Raw genomic sequence first — 20,320 nt, 5'->3', positions numbered from 1 at the left:
TATTACAGCAAGAATACGATGAAATACTCAAAATATTTAACACACAATTTCAATCAGAGGTGGCGGATATGGGCATAACATGGCATTTTAATGCCCCATCTTGGCCTTCAGCGAGCGGTCTTAGTGAAGCAGCCGTCAAAAGTCTCAAATTTCACCTTAAGAGGGTGGTTGGCGAGCAACGATTAACATACGAAGAATATAGTACAATACTAGCTCAGCTGGAGGCTTGCTTAAATTCAAGGCCACTCTGTGCTTTAACAGAAGACTCCGAGGAGCTCGATTATTTGACACCATCACATTTTCTAGCCAGCGGTCCAGTATTATCAATATATGAAACAGAGAGAGATCTACGAACAAGATTACATTTAGCACAAAAAATATTTCAAGACATATGGAAGAGGTGGCAACATGAATATTTAACAAATTTATCAACGAGAAGCAAGTGGAGACAATCAAAAGATAATATCAAATTAAATGACATTGTAATCATTCACGACAGCAATCTTCCCGCAGGAAAATGGCCTTTAGGGCGAGTGGTGGAGTTGCATCCTGGTAGTGATGGCTACGTGCGTGTGGTCACATTAAAAACTAAGAATGGATATATCAAAAGACCTATCATAAAGTTATCAATTTTACCCGTCAATCAAGAAGAAACAGTATCAAACAATCATACAACCACGAGAAGGAGAAATCAAAAGTACAATTTTGCAACCGTCGCAACAACAATTCTTCTATTTTTTATGACATTATTTACAAACACAATCGCCTCATATAATATCACTCCGCTACAAAATAATACAAGTTTATTTTTCGAAGACATTGCAAAAATGCATTTAATAACAGATGACTGGAGACTCATTGTTTACTACGACATGAACCCGTATTGGCATGGCGACATGGCGTCTCGCAAGTATTTAGAATACTTAGAAACCATCTGTGTTAAGATAAAACAACATTCACAGTGCGAAGGTATCATGTATCAATTAAATCACGAGTACTCCGAGCTACAACATTACAATAGATTGTTGCTAGATCAGCGTCTGGACGGGCACGCGCGCAGACGGCGCGGCCTTATCAACGGTGTAGGTTACGTCGCTAATCAGTTGTTTGGAATACTCGATAGTAACTTTGCCGAACAGTACGAGAAAGATATCGAATTAATTAAAGTAAATCAGCGGCACATGGCTAGTTTATGGAAAAATCAAACTTCCGTTGTAGAAGCGGAATTTAATCTTATCAAAAGAATTGAATCAGTTATGCAAAATCATCATAAAAGCGTTACCAAAAAGTTAAATGAAATCGACATTGCAATGGGCGTATTGCAGTCGGAGATGCAAAACAACACCTATATCAGTGAATTTACTATGACAGCGATAATCGTTAATAATATTTTAATTAAACTTAAAAGCATTCAAGGTTATCTATTAGAAACTATCACAGATATATTTAATGGAAAATATAACATTCACTTTTTAACCCCCAAGCAACTGCAGGAAGAGTTGAACATAATATCATCCCAATTATCAAAAGATTTATCACTACCCACTGACCCCACGAATCCATCAAGTATTTATAAATTGCTAAAGATCAAAGCTAGATTATCAAAAAAGTTTCTCATATTCGAAATATCAATACCTCTAGTCACTAGAGATACATATGATTTACTCAAGATCATTGCTATTCCAAAACAATTTGAAAAAAATATGATCAGTATAGTACCTATTAGCGAATACCTGGCGCTAAATATAAAGAAAGACTCATTCATAATGCTATCAGAGATCGAATTACATGTTTGTGAGAATCAAAACATAGAGACAATGTTGTGTCGTATTAACAAGCCTATTTATCATTTTAATAGCGAAAAAGACTTATGTGAGAAAGCAGAAAACTCCAACAGCTGTCTAACTGTTATGAATAAATGCAAGAATATTTTAGTTTCAATCAACAAACCCAATAAATACTTTTATTTTTGCTGCAACAATTGCCAGTACAAGATATTATGTGAACAAAAACTTATGGCCATCCAATTAAATAACACCGGAATCATATCAATTGATCAAAATTGTTTGATAAAATCATCAGAATTTTATATTCAAACTTATAGAAAGAAAAACAATATATTGCAAATAACACCTGATATGAACACATCATGGTTATCACCTATCAATAATTTAGTAAATTTATCATTAACGGACCTGCCAGCCGATGAGAGTACAAATAATATCACATCAAATATTATCAAGATTGAAGAGCAAATTAACAACATCAAAAAGATTGCTCCAGTCATCGATGGTATATCTTATCACGATATACATCATTATGCGATGATTTATCTCGCCATGGTCACCATACTGGTGATCGGTGGCATCTTATTCTGGCGGGCAAGGCGGCGAGCACGGGGCTCACCGTCTCAACAACAGCAGCAGGGGTCTCCCGCGCGAGCTAGAGGCTCGCCACTACAGCAGTCGCCGGTGTCGTCGACGCGAGCCAGAGGCTCGCCTCTCCAGCGGCCGCTGGGGCCGGTGGCGCGAGCTAAGGGCTCGTCATTGCAGCAACAAGTGTTAGTGAAAAGTGATAGTGAAAGTGCAAAAAGCAAAAAGTGTGATCGGTCCACTTCCCCAAACAACACTCTATCAATGTTCAATGTATAATCTCCCCCTGTGTTTAGCATTTAAGATCATATATTGTAATATCATCATCATTAGATATAAGTTCTTATTGTTTATCACCTTGTTTAGTTTTAGATCATTATCACATCATCAATATCATCTTTTTGGCCTGGGAGCATGTACGGGCTAGCCGTACATCCTGACTCAGCGCTTTACACGATCCTATTTCATTATGTCGACAAGAACATCTTGACCCAGTTGGTCTGCGCTCGCGGCTCGTGTAAAGCGCTCGGGGTGTACGCGCTATATCAATTAATCTCATTATCAATCAACTATCAAATATATCAATATCATATTATCATCATTAGTTTATAGCAATCAACAATAAAGTGATCAAAGGCAATAACTTGTTTTACATCATCAGTAGAAACTATCAAACTATCAATTTATCAGCTAAAGGAGTGTATGGGATATCATACCATATCAATCAGCAGCCCATACAGTTGAATAGCAGTGGTTCAAATTATCTCGATAACGTCTTTATTTTTTCAAAAATGTCATAAGAAATGTGAATAATTTCTAGCTCTTCAATGTAGCACTGACCCTGGTAAAGAGGTGAGTTTTTATTGAACGGAAATAGCTTTTGGCAGCCAAGCAAGGTTTTTTGCGACTGATGATTCATTTTGTCAGGCTTATAATATTCACTCATAAATGTTTAACCACGTTGCACGTCACATGTCTTTTATCGTTTGGTCGATCCAGAATGCATTACTCGAAAATCCATTACATACTAAGTAATGGATTTTCGAGTAAAATAATATGAAGTAGGCTGTAGATACGCTATCTCTACCATACAAATATTTTAACTTTAATGTAAACTGTCTAGCTTTGCTTTAAGACAACTCTTTTACTATACAATCATTAGGCATAATTCCAATTTCATCTAGTAAAAAACTATTTCAATATTTTTTATGAAAAATTCGTAGATATTAACTCTACATCGAATTTGACACGTATACAAAGTACGTTTGTATTTGAAGTAGTTAGTTAATTGAAATAATAAATATAATTTTACTTTTATATTTAACTTTCATTTTATCCTAAACTTATCTCGAACGAAACGTTAAAAAACTTTTACATTCGCAATAAAATCTCGCTCGGTAAAAAGAGAAATAACACAATCGTTAAGAAAAAACATGTAAACAGGGCCGGCCTCGCGCTAATTTTAACCAATATTTCGGAATATTCTCGCGCCACCACATATAAATATTTAGAACGAGCTTGTCTATCCAGTGGGTGGGAAGTTGCATACCTTTGCAGCTACAAGCCTTCTAATCTCGCTTTCAGACGAGCTAATGATCAGCTGGGGTATAGTTACCTAATTATCGCTTATTAATTAATTATCTACCTATTTAGTACTTCCTAAATTATAAAAATATATATTTTAAAATACCTTGATGATGATGATGATGACCTTAAATGACCTTGACTTGAATATTATATCGGGATCTCATGATAAGTTTGACTTATTGTAGGAACGCTAGATATACAAAGCAGTCCTAAAAAATAACCTCCTATCTTAATGTTACCCCAATAAATCTACGTATTGGAGAAATGTAGTTAAGGCTTTCTAGAGCAATGATAGATTTTTCGTTATAAAGACAGAAATACATAATCTATACTAGTCCATTTACTAGGACAATGTTTATATTGCACGCCTCATAAGCGAAGCGTTAAGGTGGGTACTACTGTCACTTCGCGCAAAACATCTGATTTTTCAAACTTAAAATGTCTTTATGTATCATACATTGCACTTGTAAGATAATACATACACACACATATTAAGAAAAAACACTATTTTTAACGTTCATGATATTTTTGATGTCATTTTTGTTATTTAAACTAGTTAAAAAACAGTTTAAAAAAGTTCTGTCTTGGACGTCCGTGTGTCTGTATGTGCGGATCCTTTTTCTTGTTAACACGATAGCGACCGAAATACTTTACTAATCGAGTCTTTTTTTTTCTCTTACGCTTGAGTATGCTCAGGAATAGAACCCTTTCATTTTTCAGGGTCTGATTCGATGTGGTTTAATTGTTATTAAATAAACAAAAATAATAATTAATAAATATTTATTAAAAAAAAATTATGAGGCGTGCACTTTTGGATTTTCCAAATTATTTAAATTTACCCGCCACACACATCAACCTACGTGTGTCATTGTGATGTGTGTCACTGCATATGAACCGTAATAGTTGAAATTTTCGAAGATAATGTATTTATTTTATGTCGCCGCAAGGTTACTGCTATAACAACAAATAATAAAAAATAAAGTTTAAGCAACGGTTGGCGCGGTTACAAATTGGGTGGGTGATTTTTTTTAACGTACGGAACACTTTGTCAGTTGTCTGACTCGCATTTGACGGTTTTTTTAATGATCTAAGCTCTTTTGTCTTCTTCTTTTCAAGTTTCCCAGAAACAGAAACAGGCTAGTGTTTATTGACATTCAAGCTTGAAATAAAAAGAGATAAATAAAACCACAATTAGAGGAATAACCTTTATATTCATTTCTGTTCAGTTTCACTCTTAAACTATGCGCTTAAGGCTACGTTACACCGTGTGCGGCATTGAAAATGTCAATATGAGTAAAATTATACAAAATGTCACTGATTTATAAAACCATAGACAGTAGAACATGACTTCAAAAGTGGTCCACAAGCAACATAATTTTTAAAATATCTAAAAATTAAATATCAAATTAAAAAACACACAATTTTATTGTATATTCGTATCTTTTAAAAATAAACATGCGTTCATATAATCATTGACTGACAAAACTCTTAATAGAAACGATTAATATAAAAAATGTTGCAAATATGTAAAACACTAGACTTGTACTTACAGATGTTATAATCAACAATATTACTCTTCAACTTTTATTTATAATCTATACCTTAAACAACTGTCAAAATGGTTTCAAACAATTTATGAGAACATCAAAACAGCACTAGACGGTACTCCATAACTGTGGTATGTAGAATTTGAAAAATCTTTTATTCAAAACATTAACATCGTTAAAAAATTACCACTTAACATCTAAAACCCTTTGAATCGATTTGATCACTGTGAAGAGGTATTTTCGATACGTTGTCAATTTAAGTTTAATTTATACATTACGATAATAACATAAGTACCAATTAATAATTTATATCAATCAAACCGACACGCATTTAAAAACATTTTTTGCAAATTGTACTATTTACAACCTCGTGTTAAATTTGGTAACAAATATTGAATATAATCATCAAAAATGCAACCATAAATAATTAAAATAAAATTGTGATGTCTATGCTTAAAAGCTGTGCACGTAAACAAATTATACTTTTGTCGAAAAAGCCATAGAGGTAACACGTGTGTTACGTAATAAAAAATCCATATCAATAAAAAAAAATAAAAACACAAACATTCTAATATATTCGTTTAACACATCAAAAAATCTGCACGTAATAAAATTAAAGCAAATTCGAAGCAAACGAAATAAATCTCAAATATTAAAGTGAAAACACGACATACATCTATAATAATAAAACGACTCATACACAAAATACATCACTCTGACATACGCTAAAGTATACATTATCTTAATTCCTTGTTCATTCATCGAGCACAAATCCTACCTTAACACAATTTTGTTAGCGCATCACAGTTTTTTAAACAATTCACTGGAGTTGGGTAAATTACGACTTTTGGTCTATTACTCATTAAATATTAAAAAAAAAAGATTTCTATATTCTATTGGCACATTTATATAGTATTTGCTTTTTTAGCATGACACCTTTCAAATTACATTTTCATAGTTAATTTTACGACTGTACCAACTCATCATTTCCAAGAGGTGTCTACGAATCTATTCACAACTATTACATGTATTTATAATAATAAAATTGTTCAATGAATTTTTCAACTGCAGTGAATCGTCCATAATCCACCCAACACAACAATACAGGCACATCTAGCTAACAAAATACAGCCTTCACATCATCTCACAAAACACCTATGACTATAAATTACTGCGTAATTATAACTTATTATATTATCTTAAATCTATTTTAATTCCCGTTTGGCTTCTTTCAAGTTGAACCACAACTATGTCTTGTCATATTTATTCTACATTATATAAAATGCCTTATTTTGGTATCGCTGTTATCTCAAAATAATAATTAAAGCTATGGAATCTGCACTAAAATAGACATTAAATACATCAATTTGTACTGCTTTTGCTTATGGTACTGAATAAAGGCTAGAAAGGGACAGATATATGTGACTAAATGAAGAATCTAGAATGTTGGTACTAATTGCATAGTTCCAGTAAATTTTAATAAGTTCAATATGAAGTATAGCCACCAATAAGCCTTTCATAATTTATAAAAACGCATAATATAGTTGTTTCGTTTTAACTCTTTTTCAATACCATAAGTAAGAAGAGGACATACTAAAATATAACATTATTATTTAGTACACTTTCTATTGCTTTATTTACCGTTCTAAGACTGTATAGTATTTCAATTTGACGATAGCTATTTTATCATCTTAAGACTCGAAAAGTTCTGCATTTCGAATCTAAGATTTGAACCCTAATCTACATAATAATATGGTCTTAAAATAAAGTCAAAAAAGAGTTTGTATTTTCATTCATGTTTTAAATATAACTGATTTTACAAAGTATTCTATCCTGCTCTAATAAAGCGAACATCTTAACGATAGAAAGAGATACATATAGTTTGCAACACTGTGAAAAAAAACAGTGCATTTATTTTACATTGCTCTCGTAAACTATAGTAAATGGCTACATATATTTCTGTACATTTACAATACAACAGTAGATACTAAAGTCAAATTGAAATACTATAATTAAATTCGTATCTTTACAAAACCCGAACTTAGTCCAGGAGCCTTCATCAAAGGAGCGCAAATTTATAGTATGCGGCAAATTATTAGGCACTCACTTCATGACTTGCGAAAATAGATATATTTAGAATTAATTACAAAAAAAAAGTTATTTTTTATTTATAGAAATGACTGAAAAAAGTGAAAAATAATAGAGTATTTGAAACTTGTTCAGTTTCGATAGTATTTTTAAATTAATTATTTACCTGTATGGGTACCATTTTATATGCCATGGTATTTGTACAATAAAAATGCGCTCCCGAATCCCGAAGGCCTCCACATTTGAGCAAAAATGGACAGTTCGTTACATAAAACTATCTTACAATTAATAGTAATCCATTTGTTTTGTGAAAAATATTATACTGAGATCCCTTTGAATGTTCTTTAGTTTGATCAGAAGAAATACTGTTAAATACATCTATGTAATATCTACTATATTGTCCTATCTTACACAATACACAAGACATACTTTTAGTTCACCTTTTTTATTAAAACGCGAGCGATGCGTTTTAATGTGCAACATTTGTTCCAACATTACAACTATACCTTGGGCAGACCATTTAACAAAATCAACAATTTAGCAAAGGAAGACGAACAAAATTTAGATTCCGGAAGACCTAAAACGAAATAAAAATACAATTTTTTAACTTTTTTTTCTATATGGCAACAAAAACACCAAGTTCTGCACTAAACCAGTCACTATACACCAACCGACGCACCAAACAAACGTGCACATTTAAGTCTATTACCACAATTGTTTCGCCACTCACTTATTTCGACACTACACTTTTGTAATTGTTATTATCTTCTTGTTAAAAATGCGGCTACATCACGTTGTTAGCTTGTTTTATTTCGCTATTATTGTGTGTGTGTCGTCATTTTTGTGTTGATCTCGTGGTACAGGGGAATCACATATTGTTGCCTCTTAAATTTAATAGTTTGCAGTTCTATAACATGTACCAAGTATAAATAATAAGCTTTTAAATAGACAGTTTCCAATTATGAATAATGTAATGATACAACAAAAAACCCTCCCAACTATCGATTCGTGTACGAACTCGATCGATTCTTTAAAATCCATTCTTTTCAACCATTAATTATGTAATGAGACAATAAAACCCCTCCCAACTACCAATCAAGAGCTCTAAACTCGATCAATTCTTCTATCGAGAAGACAAAACACACTACCCCTGTACCACGAGACCGTATCCAAACACTTTAACGACACATAAACGACACTATCACTGCATTTAGCGACACGTGAGCGATGAGTGGCGCGTGGTCGCTCGAAGGCCTCAAAAGAAGCCGATCAACTCCTACTCGATGTTCGTCCGCGGCCCGTCGATGGGCATCGTGTGCAACACTTCGTCTAATAACTGCAGCGCTCTGGAATATATTATATTTACTTAATCAATTGATTATATAATATTCAATGTATTCAGAACAGACATGTTAAATTAACTATCTATTCTTTGCAATTAGTCACACAATCTGGTCACTAAAACTTAAAAGGAAAGGGGCTTTTACAATTTGTCGACAATTTTACCAAACCCACTTATAAATATAGCGAAAAGCGATTAAAACCTACCTTGTACTATTACAAATACCTGTAGAATAAAGCCTTGTATTCATGGTAAACATTAGTTAAGTAATAAATGATTAACAATGTTGCTAGAGACTTTGTTTAATTTAACCATATTATGTCTCTCTCCATAATACACGGGTACCACCAGAAGGAAGATACCCGGTCCTTTGGAAGGCTTACGTGGGGACACAGGTCCAACACGCAGAGGCCCTTTAGAGAATTTAATGTGTTGTGGGACACCAGCCGCAACCTGCCCATGACTGCACTATAGAGATACAGCCCTGGGCAGTCCGCGGCCAATGTAGGACTATTGCAGAAAAATGGAAATTAATAAAACTGGGTTATGGAAGGGGATGTTAGAGCCAGCGCGCACGAGCAACCCTGTCTCCGCAACTATTTTGTCTCTTCCATCAATTTGTATGGGGAGTTGCGTCGCTACGTGCGCGCACTTTCATACTAGCCCATGGGTGGGAGAGACAAAATAGTTGCGGAGACAAAGTTGCTCGTGCGCGCTAGCTCTTAGATGGACTGGTATATTGGGTCTATAACCATATTATTATTATTATGCTACTATTTATTATCAAAACCACTTACCTATGTAAATGCACCTCAACCCAGCAAGGTGTCTCCTTAATAGAACTCCGGGGGTAGTCCGGCCCCCAGCCCTTAACAAACGACAGCCGTACGATACACAACCTTCGTAAATCGTCCACACCTATACCCGCCGCTGCTGATAGACCTGCAAATAAATTATTTTTTGAAGTGAAACAAAACTTTTTTGAGTGGGTTGGACAAAAATTTAGTGTAACATTTTTGCGTTACGCCGTACGCGTGACATTTTTGCGTTACGCTGTACGCGTGACATTTTTGCGTTACGCCATACTCGTGACATTTTTAAGGTCATAAAGAAGTTTCACTTCTTACGCACTTTCTTACGCATACATTTTTTTTTATTGTTTTATTACAAACATTATCAGTATATGCAAAACTACAAGTTACAAAGAGCATAGTACTTCCGACAGGACATTCTGTATAGACAAATGTTTGAATGGCTTCTTTGGTAAATTTTGACTAAACAGGTAACCGATAATCGTTTTTACGACATTAAATAATATAGCGGAAAACGCGGGTTCAAATCACGCCATGTGATCGATTTTTCTATTCTTTCAACATTTATATCATATAATATTACAAAACAAATTTTCTCGAGATTAGGAGATAAAAATATTAAACTGTACGTTTAGTTTTTTCACAAAGTATTCCATTTCATTATAAAATTATACTGAAAGATTATACGCTCATTTTTATCGGATTTAATAACGCATCCATTGTTATGGCTGTGGTGATGACGATTACAGTGGTGATGATATAGTGGTGCTGTCAATAGTTGATGCCATTACAAATAGTGACTGATGACGTCAACTATGAAGACGAAGATGCTGCCACAATATACAGATACAACCAGTAGGGAAAATTCATACAACATTTTTGAAATGGCTCACATACACAAGAAAGCGTGTTTACGAGAATCGTAAGGGTATTATGACAATTGACAGATATAAGAATACCCTTAGACACGCTTGCTTGTGTGCGTGAGCCATTTCGAACGTTTTGTATGAAGTTTCCCTACTGTATTTTAATTAATTTATTTATTTATAACACTTCATTGTACAAAACAATGTAGGAAATGTGGTACAAATTAATGAGGTACATACAAAAATTTTGCACAATAGGCGGTCTTATTGCTACACAGCAATCTTTGTCAGGCAACCTGGTAGGAAAGGAAATGTGAGAAGAATAAGGATAGCGCAAAAAAATGTATGTATGTATATTGTGCTGCTGCTGTACTCACACTTGTTCATCCCGGGGTGCGCGGGCTGTATGTGCCCCGCCACAGCGGCGGCCTGCGCCGCGGCGGCCGCTTGTGCGGTCGCGGCCTGCGTCTGCATCTGACGGTGGCACTGTCGCAGGTCGAACACCTGAACACAATATATTATCATTTTAAATTTTTATTTTTAAAACTTCTTTATCGGGGTTGGAAAAAAATTTAGTGTAACATTTTTTCGTTACGCGTGACATTTTTCCGTTACGCGCCATCTTTTTCTTATCCCTACCACGCGTGATTCGACGTATTTCTGTAAAGTTGCATGTAGTAAATTATTTTTTGAAAAATAAAGTCATAAAGAAGTTTCACTTCTTACGTGTGTACACTAGTACACGCACACATTTTTTTTAAAGTATTATGAATTATGATACATAGAATTTATAACAATGGCTTCCATACTAGGATTCCTTGTGTCGTGGTAATAAACACAACAACACATTATATAATGTATGTTTCTTTTTTTTATCTACTCTGTATTTGTATACCTAATTATTTACATCTATAAGAATACTAGATACAATTCAGTATGTTATGAAGTAAGTAATGAGTGTTTGATTGTGTAAAGAGCTTCACAGATTTCCGATACACATGGGTTAATTTTGTAGATAGATGAAAGGTTAAATTGATGCAGTTTTGATGAATAAATTTCGGGTATCTATATAAGCATGTTTGAACAGTGACTGCGTGCGCGTGCGTATGTATGCGTGCGCGTATTTATGCAATTTACGTGTACGTGCATGTGTGCGTATGTATGCGTGTGCGTATTTATGCAATTTACGTGTACGTGCATGTGTGCGTATGTATGCGTGCGCGTATTTATGCAATTTACGTGTACGTGCATGTGTGCGTATGTATGCGTGCGCGTATTTATGCAATTTACGTGTACGTGCATGTGTGCGTATGTATGCGTGCGCGTATTTATCCAATTTACGTGTACGTGCATGTGTGCGTATGTATGCGTGCGCGTATTTATGCAGTTTACGTGTACGTGCATGTGTGCGTGTTCACCTTGATACAAGCGGACGGGTATATCTTATGCACGGCGTCCCCGGGGGCTCTGCCCGCCTCCCGGTCGAGGTAGTACGACTGCACGAACACAGAATGGTCGGATAAACAGCGTAACCACACGTCACCTTCACCGCGCAGGTCCAGCTGCACGCCTTTGCCGATGTGGAGCCTGAAATACATACAAAATTACATTATTATATTGTTTTTTTTTTTTTTTGGGTAATCTCATGTTTATTTGTTCATATTTACTGTACAAGGGCAAGGGTCCTGGACACCTCATATACTTTTCTGTAGCTTATTTAATTTACAATTTTATGTATGTTTTAAACTGCACAATATCAACCGGCATAAAAAACTTGTAACACATAAAACAAATAATATTCCCATCAAACAACATATTTGATGAGTAACTTACCTCGCTCGCTCACTCTGCTCTGTTCTATGTACATTACTTAACGCACCCAAACAGAATCGATTACCACCTGACGGATCTACGTAACCATCAACCTATAACAAAGTATTTATATTTTAGCACTTTATGATTCAAATGAACTAAGGAATGATAAAGAAAATTAGGAATTAAAAATTAGGAATTAATTGGAAAATTTCAGATATATTTAAGCACAATATTCTGCTAAACTTACGGGTTTTTTAAATAATTTATACGATATCGACATCGCCCCGGTAAGACGAAAGGCGCAGGTTCGAATCCGAATCGTGATAGATTTTTTTCTGCTCTTTAAAAATTTAAACTTTATACGATAATTAAGTTTCCTTATGGACTTTAAAACCAAAATTAATTTTGCTACTCTCCAATCTACCCACCACCACCAAAAAAAAATACCACAGAATAAATAAAAAACAGATACAAACTCACAGTAACATTCGGCCTACTGGACGGCACTTTGAACGTTTCGCCAACTTGCGTGTCCAACTCGAAGTACGCGACCGAACACCAGTATTCTGGTGCAGGTTGACTCGATAGTAAGCCACCGGGGTTGCCGTTGTCTGTAAAGTAAATTAATACATAATATTGTAAGAAATTAAAAAAGCGAGAGAGGCCGGTTTAAATATTAGTTTGAAATGTAATAAGAATGTACTGCGATTCTACACAGCTACCTAATTGGTGTAGGTAGTAACAAATCGCAGCGAGTCAACGACTATTAGCAAAGTGAAGGTAGTTGGGTCGAACGTCGTATAAACAACGTCCGAGCCCCTAAGCCCCTAGATTCGTAAGAATGCGCCACGAGTCAATTGAACGCGGCAATTTATAGTATGCGACAGCTAAGCATGTTCGGACAGGAAACAGTGACAACTATATTGACAACTAGTAACTACTCATCCAAGAAAATATTAAATCAAAAGTTATGTCTAACATATTTGCTATTGACAGCATTCTAAAATTGTAAATAATTGAAAATTTATCAATAAATTCGTAACGCATATGCAAACATGCATTCTCTCGTCATACAAATCTATATCGCTCCGGAATGGCGAAATACGCGGGTTCGAATCCCACCACGTAATCGAATTTTTACTATTCTTTAAATTTTTTTTATATAGTTCAATGAAAAAACATTCCTTTCAATGAAACAAATGGCCCTAAATAACATCACTTCTCAAAAAAATTCTTGCAAAATTAATTTTACTTAGAAAAATTTTCTAATAAAAATAATATATCTTACAATAATGATGGTGATGCGCGGGCGCATCGACGGGCGGCGCGGCGGGGGGAGGGGCGAGACTCTGCGTGTACGTCAGCGTGTTGTTGCCCGTCCATGTGCCTGACGAACATACACACAGACATAGTAATAGTATGTATAGATAATGTCTGATAGAAAGTTTGTTACAAATATAAAAAGAAAATATTTCACTTACAAAATATATATACTATAAAAAACCGCGAGGTCGGGTTAAATATTAGTTTGAATGTAATAAGAATGTACTGCGATACGTCACATCACGTCACGTCACGTCACATCACGTCACGTCACGTCACCTACCCTGCTGGTGCTGCGTGCGGTGCGGCAGCGGGCTCTGCTGCGGCGGGCTGGTCGGCGCGAAGCCGTTCTGCTGCGGCTCCGGGGGTGAACCTGCTGTCACCGCGACTGATGTTACCGTGGATACCGGCACGGTGCCCACTGAAATTGATTATTCAACGTGAAATGTGTGTTTTAGATGTATGGTATTTTTTTACAGACGTGAAATGTGTGGAAATGTATTTTGAGTAAAATATGTGAAATAAATATATGGTGTTATATTCTATAATGAGAGTTGTACTGTTGAAACTTCATTTAAGATTTTGAAGGGAATTTAGAACACAAAAGGAAAAGAACATAGACTTCATAAATATCTAATTACCTGGCAATGTTTGCGTCATTTGCGTGTTGTCAGTAGTTGTCTGTTCTGACGTAAAGAAAGTATTGTTTGTCCCATCGATTATGGGAGTGGTGCCACCTGGCGACATACTAACTGGCATAGCCGCTGAAATATTTAATTAACCAATTAAGTATTTCATAAATAGTTGGTCCTGTACAAGAAAATAATAAACAAAAGTGATCAGCGTCAAAAATACGTGCAAAATAAAAATGTAAAAGCTTACAATGATTCATTCTCCACATAGTACGCGCGTCCATAGTATCAGGCGGTTCTAACTTCGGCGCGATCGCCCTTTGCTGTGCCATCACCATTTGTGAATTCTGTATTGACATTCCTTGACTTATATTTGGCATTTGGGGAGTGCCGGGAGACATTTGGTTAGGAGCTGAAGCCATTCTAGGTGAAGCCATCTGTGGCACATTTGTCCCCATTTGTGGCGTGCCGGGACCCATTTGTGGCGTGCCTGGTCCCATCTGTGGTGTTCCTGGCCCCATTTGCGGAGTACCAGGGCCCATTTGCGGTGTCCCAGGTCCCATTTGCGGAGTTCCCGGCCCCATCTGTGGTGTACCTGGCCCCATTTGAGGTGTTGTTCTACCCATTTGCGGTGTCCCTGGTCCCATTTGGGACATTTGATTGTTAGGGTGGTTCATCATTTGATTGCCAGGCGAATGGCCCATCTGTGGCGGGGCAAGGGGCGCGCCGGGACGTAACGGCGGCCGCGGTCCGTGCGGCGAAAACATGTTGGGAACGCCATCAGGCGCTATTGACACGAAAATGCAAAACAAAATTATAACGCTGCGCAAATAAAAAGGCACATAGAGGACAAGAATCGCAAAAACAAACAAAACAAAATATAAACAAAACAAGCCATAGATTTCCAAATTCCACATATTGAAAGTTTAATTACTACAAATAATTTTTTAATTATAGATATCACTGATTTATAACAATTTATAATGTTCAATAAGAAAACACAAAGTTACTTTTAGCAGAAGTTAATTATGTACATTTCAATTTATTTACATTTACAATAACTGGAAATCTAGGCTTACACACATAAGAAAATATCTTACTTTGTCCCTGATTAATAATAATATTAGTTGGTTGAAACTGTTGATGGTGATGAGCTATAGTCGAGTGGGGGTGTCTTGGGCTGGTTGCATGATGCTGTATAGTCACAAGTTCTCCGTTATCCATGTCCATACCGTTCCCACCAATGCCTGCTGTATATTCATCTTTAACCAACCTACTAGGTCCTGATTGAAGTGTGAGGTTGGATAGATCTAAAAAGGTTAACATAATAATGTACAAACAATAATTAATAATTTATAATCAAACATTGAAGTACTTAAAAAGATGTATTGATAAGGTTCAAATCTGTTTATGGCATATGAATAAAAAATAATTGACAAATATCTACTATGACAATAATAAATTAGGCAACATTATAGTAATTGATATTGGACACACACAATACAATATTGAATTAAAAGAACAATAAGATTAATGAAAGCACTAACAGTATGAATCCAATTAGTAATATAAAACTGCAAAAAATCAATATAATAAAATACCCTTTACTAATAATTAACCCATTGACCACCGAGCGGCCCGATCGGGCCGAGACACAATAGATTTTCTATTGTGTCTGTGATCCGAGGACTGACGGATTAAATAACACCAAAGGTAATGACTAATATTATTAATTACTAGCTTTCCCGTGGGATTTCCGGGATAAAACCTATCCTATGTCCTTTCTCGAGTATCAAAATATCTCTATACCAAATTTCATGCAAATTGGTTCAGTAGTTAAGGCATGATTGAGTAACAGACAGACAGGTAGAGTTACTTTCGCATTTATAATACAGTAGCACCTCTATAAGTCGAATATCAAGGGAGACGCCAAAAAATTCGAGTTATAGAGTTTTCAACTTATGGAGGATTTCGACTTAGGCGGATTTTGATTCGACATAAAGAGTTTGAGGTTTATTCTTATAAATTTTGAGTTAGAGAGGTAAAATAAATTAAAATTCAACTTGCAGAGGTCACAAACATGTTTTTATTTACATATTATAAATCAACATTATTTCAAATCATTTTAAAATAAAAAAGAGGCATTAAAAAGTCAGTATTTTTTGAAGTGAAACTTCTTTATCGGGGGTGGACAAAAATTTTGTGAGACATTTTTTGCGTTACGCCGCGCGCGTTACATTTTTTGCGTTACGCCGCGCGCGTTACATTTTTTGCGTTACGCCGCGCGCGTTACATTTTTGCGTTACGCCGTACTCGTGACTATATACATGTTATATTAAAGTGATCAGCAAAATCAAAGGGTTTGTTTTAATTCTAATTCCAGTGAATTTCTAAAAAAAGTAAATAAGTAATTATATCTATTTTTCTAATACTTAGGTGTAATAATGGTATTTATTTTTCTAAGTTATTTATGATTAACCTCACTTTTTGATTGTATTTTTCAATACACTAACACGTGGGTGGAATTATGGTATCAATTTTTTCTAATACTTGAATGTTGATTGTGGTATTTATTTTTCTAAAATTGTATTTAAAGTTAACCTCAGTTTTTGATTGAATTTTTTAAAACACCAACACGTGGGCGTGATCATGTTATTTATTTTTCAAGTTATTTAAGCTTAACCTCTGTCTTAATATGTATATATTATGTACTATGTGCGTCATTAATTTCTGACTGTTTCGAGATTTGGTGAAAAATAAAACAGTGTGTAAATAAAATTAAACAATTGAGTAAAAGTATAATTTCATAGATAACACGTTGAGAAGTTCCCTGTATAAATATATAATATACATATCTTGTATAAATACATACATAATATGCCTATAGATCTTTACTCAATTGTTTTATTTTATTGATTTTTTACAAATTTTATTTACACACTATTTTATTTTGCACCAAATTTCGAAACAGTCAGAAATTAATGACGTACATATTATATATACATACTTACGTTTTAATATAGAATATTTTTTTTATTTTACAACCTTTACAACTTGATCATTAGGAATTTATTACCTCTATTGTTCGAACAAAAATAAGTTACCGACTTTAAGAACGTGCCGACAATGTAAGTACACTATTGATTCTTAGAAAACATTTTAGGAGTATACGATAATAAATCTATGACTCACGTAAACACGTGTTTGCTTGATTGGTGTCAGGTGTTCAATTATAATTTTATGAATTCAAAATTTATAAGAATAAACCTCAAACTCTCTGTCCAATCAAAATCCGCCTAAGTCGAAATCCTTTATAAGCTGAAAACGGCAGTGGCCGGCGTAAATATTCAAATAGGTAGCAAGGAGCGAAGCGACAAGCATCTTAGGTTAACTTTTGAACTACCGCACGAGCCGAGCGAGCGAAGCGAGCGAGTTGCAGCAGCGGCCGGTGTAAATATTTAAATAGGTAGCGAGGAGCGAAGCGACGAGCATCTTAGGTTAACTTTTGAACTACCGCACGAGCCAAGCGAGCGAAGCGAGCGAGTCGCGGCAGTGGCCGGCGTAAATATTCAAATAGGTAGCGAGGAGCGAAGCGACGAGCATCTTAGGTTAACTTTTGAACTACCGCACGAGCCGAGCGAGCGAAGCGAGCGAGTTGCAGCAGCAGCCGGTGTAAATATGTAAATAGGTAGCGAGGAGCGAAGCGACGAGCATCTTAGGTTAACTTTTGAACTACCGCACGAGCCGAGCGAGCGAAGCGAGCGAGTTGCAGCAGCGGCCGGTGTAAATATTTAAGTAGGTAGCGACGAGCGTGTGACTAACGTATTTCTTTAATATTGTACATAGTAAATTATTTTTTGAAAAATAAGGACATAAAGAAGTTTCACTTCTTACGTGTGTACTCTAGTACACGCACACATTTTTTTTTTGCTTTAGATAATTTGGTTGTTCTCTAGCATTTTATAATCTATAAAGAGCAAAAAATTCCTATTTTTGAAAGATACTGGTTTTTTTTTTAAACTTTCGTAAGGTATCCAATGCGGTTCTTGCCTTTTTGATGGAAACCCATGGAGCGCATGTACTATTCACGTCTTCTATGTCATCTTAATCATTAGTATCGGTTTTCTGAGCTACTGAATCGATAATTTCGTCATCAGATAGTTAACGCAAACACGTGTTTTGTCGTTCGTGTCAATTAATTATCGTATACCTACTCCTAAAATGTTTTCTAAGAAACAATAGTGTACTTGCACTGTCGGCAAATTCTTAAAGTCGGTAACTTATTTTTGTTCGAACAATAGAGGTAATAAATTCCAAATCATGAAGTTATAAAGGTTGTAAAATAAAACGTTGCTATGTTCGAGATACAGAGGTCAAATTTGATTTTTCGAGTTATAGAGTGAAAATATGTACCAAAATGGCTTGGAGGGACTCGGTGATTATTTCCACTAACAGAGGGTAAAAATTTCAAGTAATAGAGGTTTTCGGGTTTCAAGGGAAGGGAACAAGACATTTTTTCGAGATTTGGAAGTTTTTGACTTATCGAGGTTCGACTTAACGAGGTGCTACTGTATTAATATGGATATTATGGATTATCTTACCTATTCCAGGAGATACCACTCTCTCATAGTGGTAAGGGTTCACGCAGACTGAGTCACACTTTAAATCAAAAGCAAACTGACAAAATTTCACATGTTTTAACTCATTTTTGTGTAGATCAGGCCAGCGCCATATCCTTGCATAAATCACATGTGGAAAACCTTTTCTACCAGCAACCTAAGAAATATATTATTATATAAAAAAAATATATGCTACGTATTTATGTATTAATAAATTTTCATTAGTAACTGAAAAACCTAATTGAAAATGGTTAAATATGTGTCAGATTTGAAACCTAGCAGTCTTTTCACTAACAGGAATAAAGTCTTATAGTGTAAGTTTGTAGCTAAAACTGAACAATAACTTCTAAAACTCACATGAATGTAAGATATCATTGAGTACAAGTGTTTACTGACCTGCAATCGACCATCTAATGTGCGCTGTATGGTCACACATTTACTTGGATGTGCACCATTTGTTGTAATTGCAGTTATTAATGAATCCAGTTCATCTCTCTTCTCTTTCAACTTCTTCACCAGCGATTCTATGGCGCGTTTTGAAAACCCTTCACTCTCACCACCTTGCCGGTGGCACATCAACGAGTGGACTATACTCAGGCAGGCATCCGCCGAAGTTGGTGCCGTAGTGTTCATGTCTAAAAAGTGAACAATTATGTTAAAGCGACAAGGAAACGATCAATAATCATTTAAAGAATCTCACATTCAAATTGTCTCCACAATCTAACTAATTTATTCACAATTTTGCATTAATTGTAACCAAGACGATGATGATTAAATGCAAAAATAGTAGATCTATTTATAACGATTGAAAATAATTAGAAATACATTAATTTACCGACGAATATCAGCCATCGATTAAGTATTTGATATAGAACTCTGATATGGGAAAATAACAATCATTATTTGTTATTTTTAATATAAAATCTATAAAATTAATATTTTTACGTAAAATTGAAGCAATGACAGTATGAGCACTGCGGTTTTTTTACATACCTGCTAATTAGAATTCTAGAGTATCTTATCTCATATATGCAACAATTTATATTAAACGAAATAGTCATGAGTAAATTATGAAAAATGATTTCCTCTAAATCGAGACGATACCAAAACAGTGCGACATTTTATCATTTACTGATCCGCCATAGACAAATTGGCTATGTGCATTTATGCGCAGGTAATTAATTTATCAATTTGTGGTGAGTTATATTATTTTTTTATAAGTATCTCAATATCTCAATATGAGATCATGCTAATAAATATTTTATAATTAAATTATACATATGTATACAAGTGTATAATGTAATATTTTTTTAGTTA

At 34.9% G+C, this 20,320-nt stretch overlaps 1 protein-coding gene across 1 annotated transcript; it reads right to left on the bottom strand.

Moving 5' to 3' along the window:
* Positions 1-5,150: 5,150 nt before the first annotated feature.
* Positions 5,151-20,132, bottom strand: Med (Smad/Smad4 homolog Medea). Its single transcript, XM_090113652.1, has 14 exons — positions 19,997-20,132; positions 19,400-19,638; positions 18,986-19,160; positions 15,485-15,694; positions 14,635-15,171; positions 14,394-14,516; positions 14,036-14,173; positions 13,718-13,816; positions 12,910-13,040; positions 12,448-12,539; positions 12,033-12,201; positions 10,992-11,118; positions 9,734-9,878; positions 5,151-8,940 (listed from the first exon to the last, which is right to left on the bottom strand). Exons 2-14 carry the CDS (start codon positions 19,634-19,636, stop codon positions 8,871-8,873), a joined length of 2,253 nt encoding a protein of 750 aa, XP_089969778.1. The 5' UTR covers positions 19,637-19,638; positions 19,997-20,132; the 3' UTR covers positions 5,151-8,870.
* Positions 20,133-20,320: the final 188 nt, after the last annotated feature.

Source organism: Colias eurytheme, chromosome 20 (genome assembly GCF_061535395.1).
Source record: "Colias eurytheme isolate Ceu_HAF_F1 chromosome 20, ilColEury1 Martin Lab GWU primary, whole genome shotgun sequence".
Classification (NCBI taxonomy): Eukaryota; Metazoa; Arthropoda; class Insecta; order Lepidoptera; family Pieridae; genus Colias; species Colias eurytheme.
Note: the sequence above shows the minus strand (reverse complement) of the source record. Positions and strands in the feature narration are given on the sequence as shown.

What these genes read in the sequence shown, in the direction of transcription:
- Med (XM_090113652.1), bottom strand. Translation starts at nt 19,636, where the DNA reads ATGAACACTACGGCACCAACTTCGGCGGATGCCTGCCTGAGTATAGTC. An exon ending in CATTAGATGGTCGATTGCAG is followed by an intron (nt 19,161 to 19,399) that starts GTCAGTAAACAC and finishes TATATTTCTTAG; the next exon opens with GTTGCTGGTAGAAAAGGTTT. An exon ending in TATGTGGAGAATGAATCATT is followed by an intron (nt 14,517 to 14,634) that starts GTAAGCTTTTAC and finishes TAAATATTTCAG; the next exon opens with CGGCTATGCCAGTTAGTATG.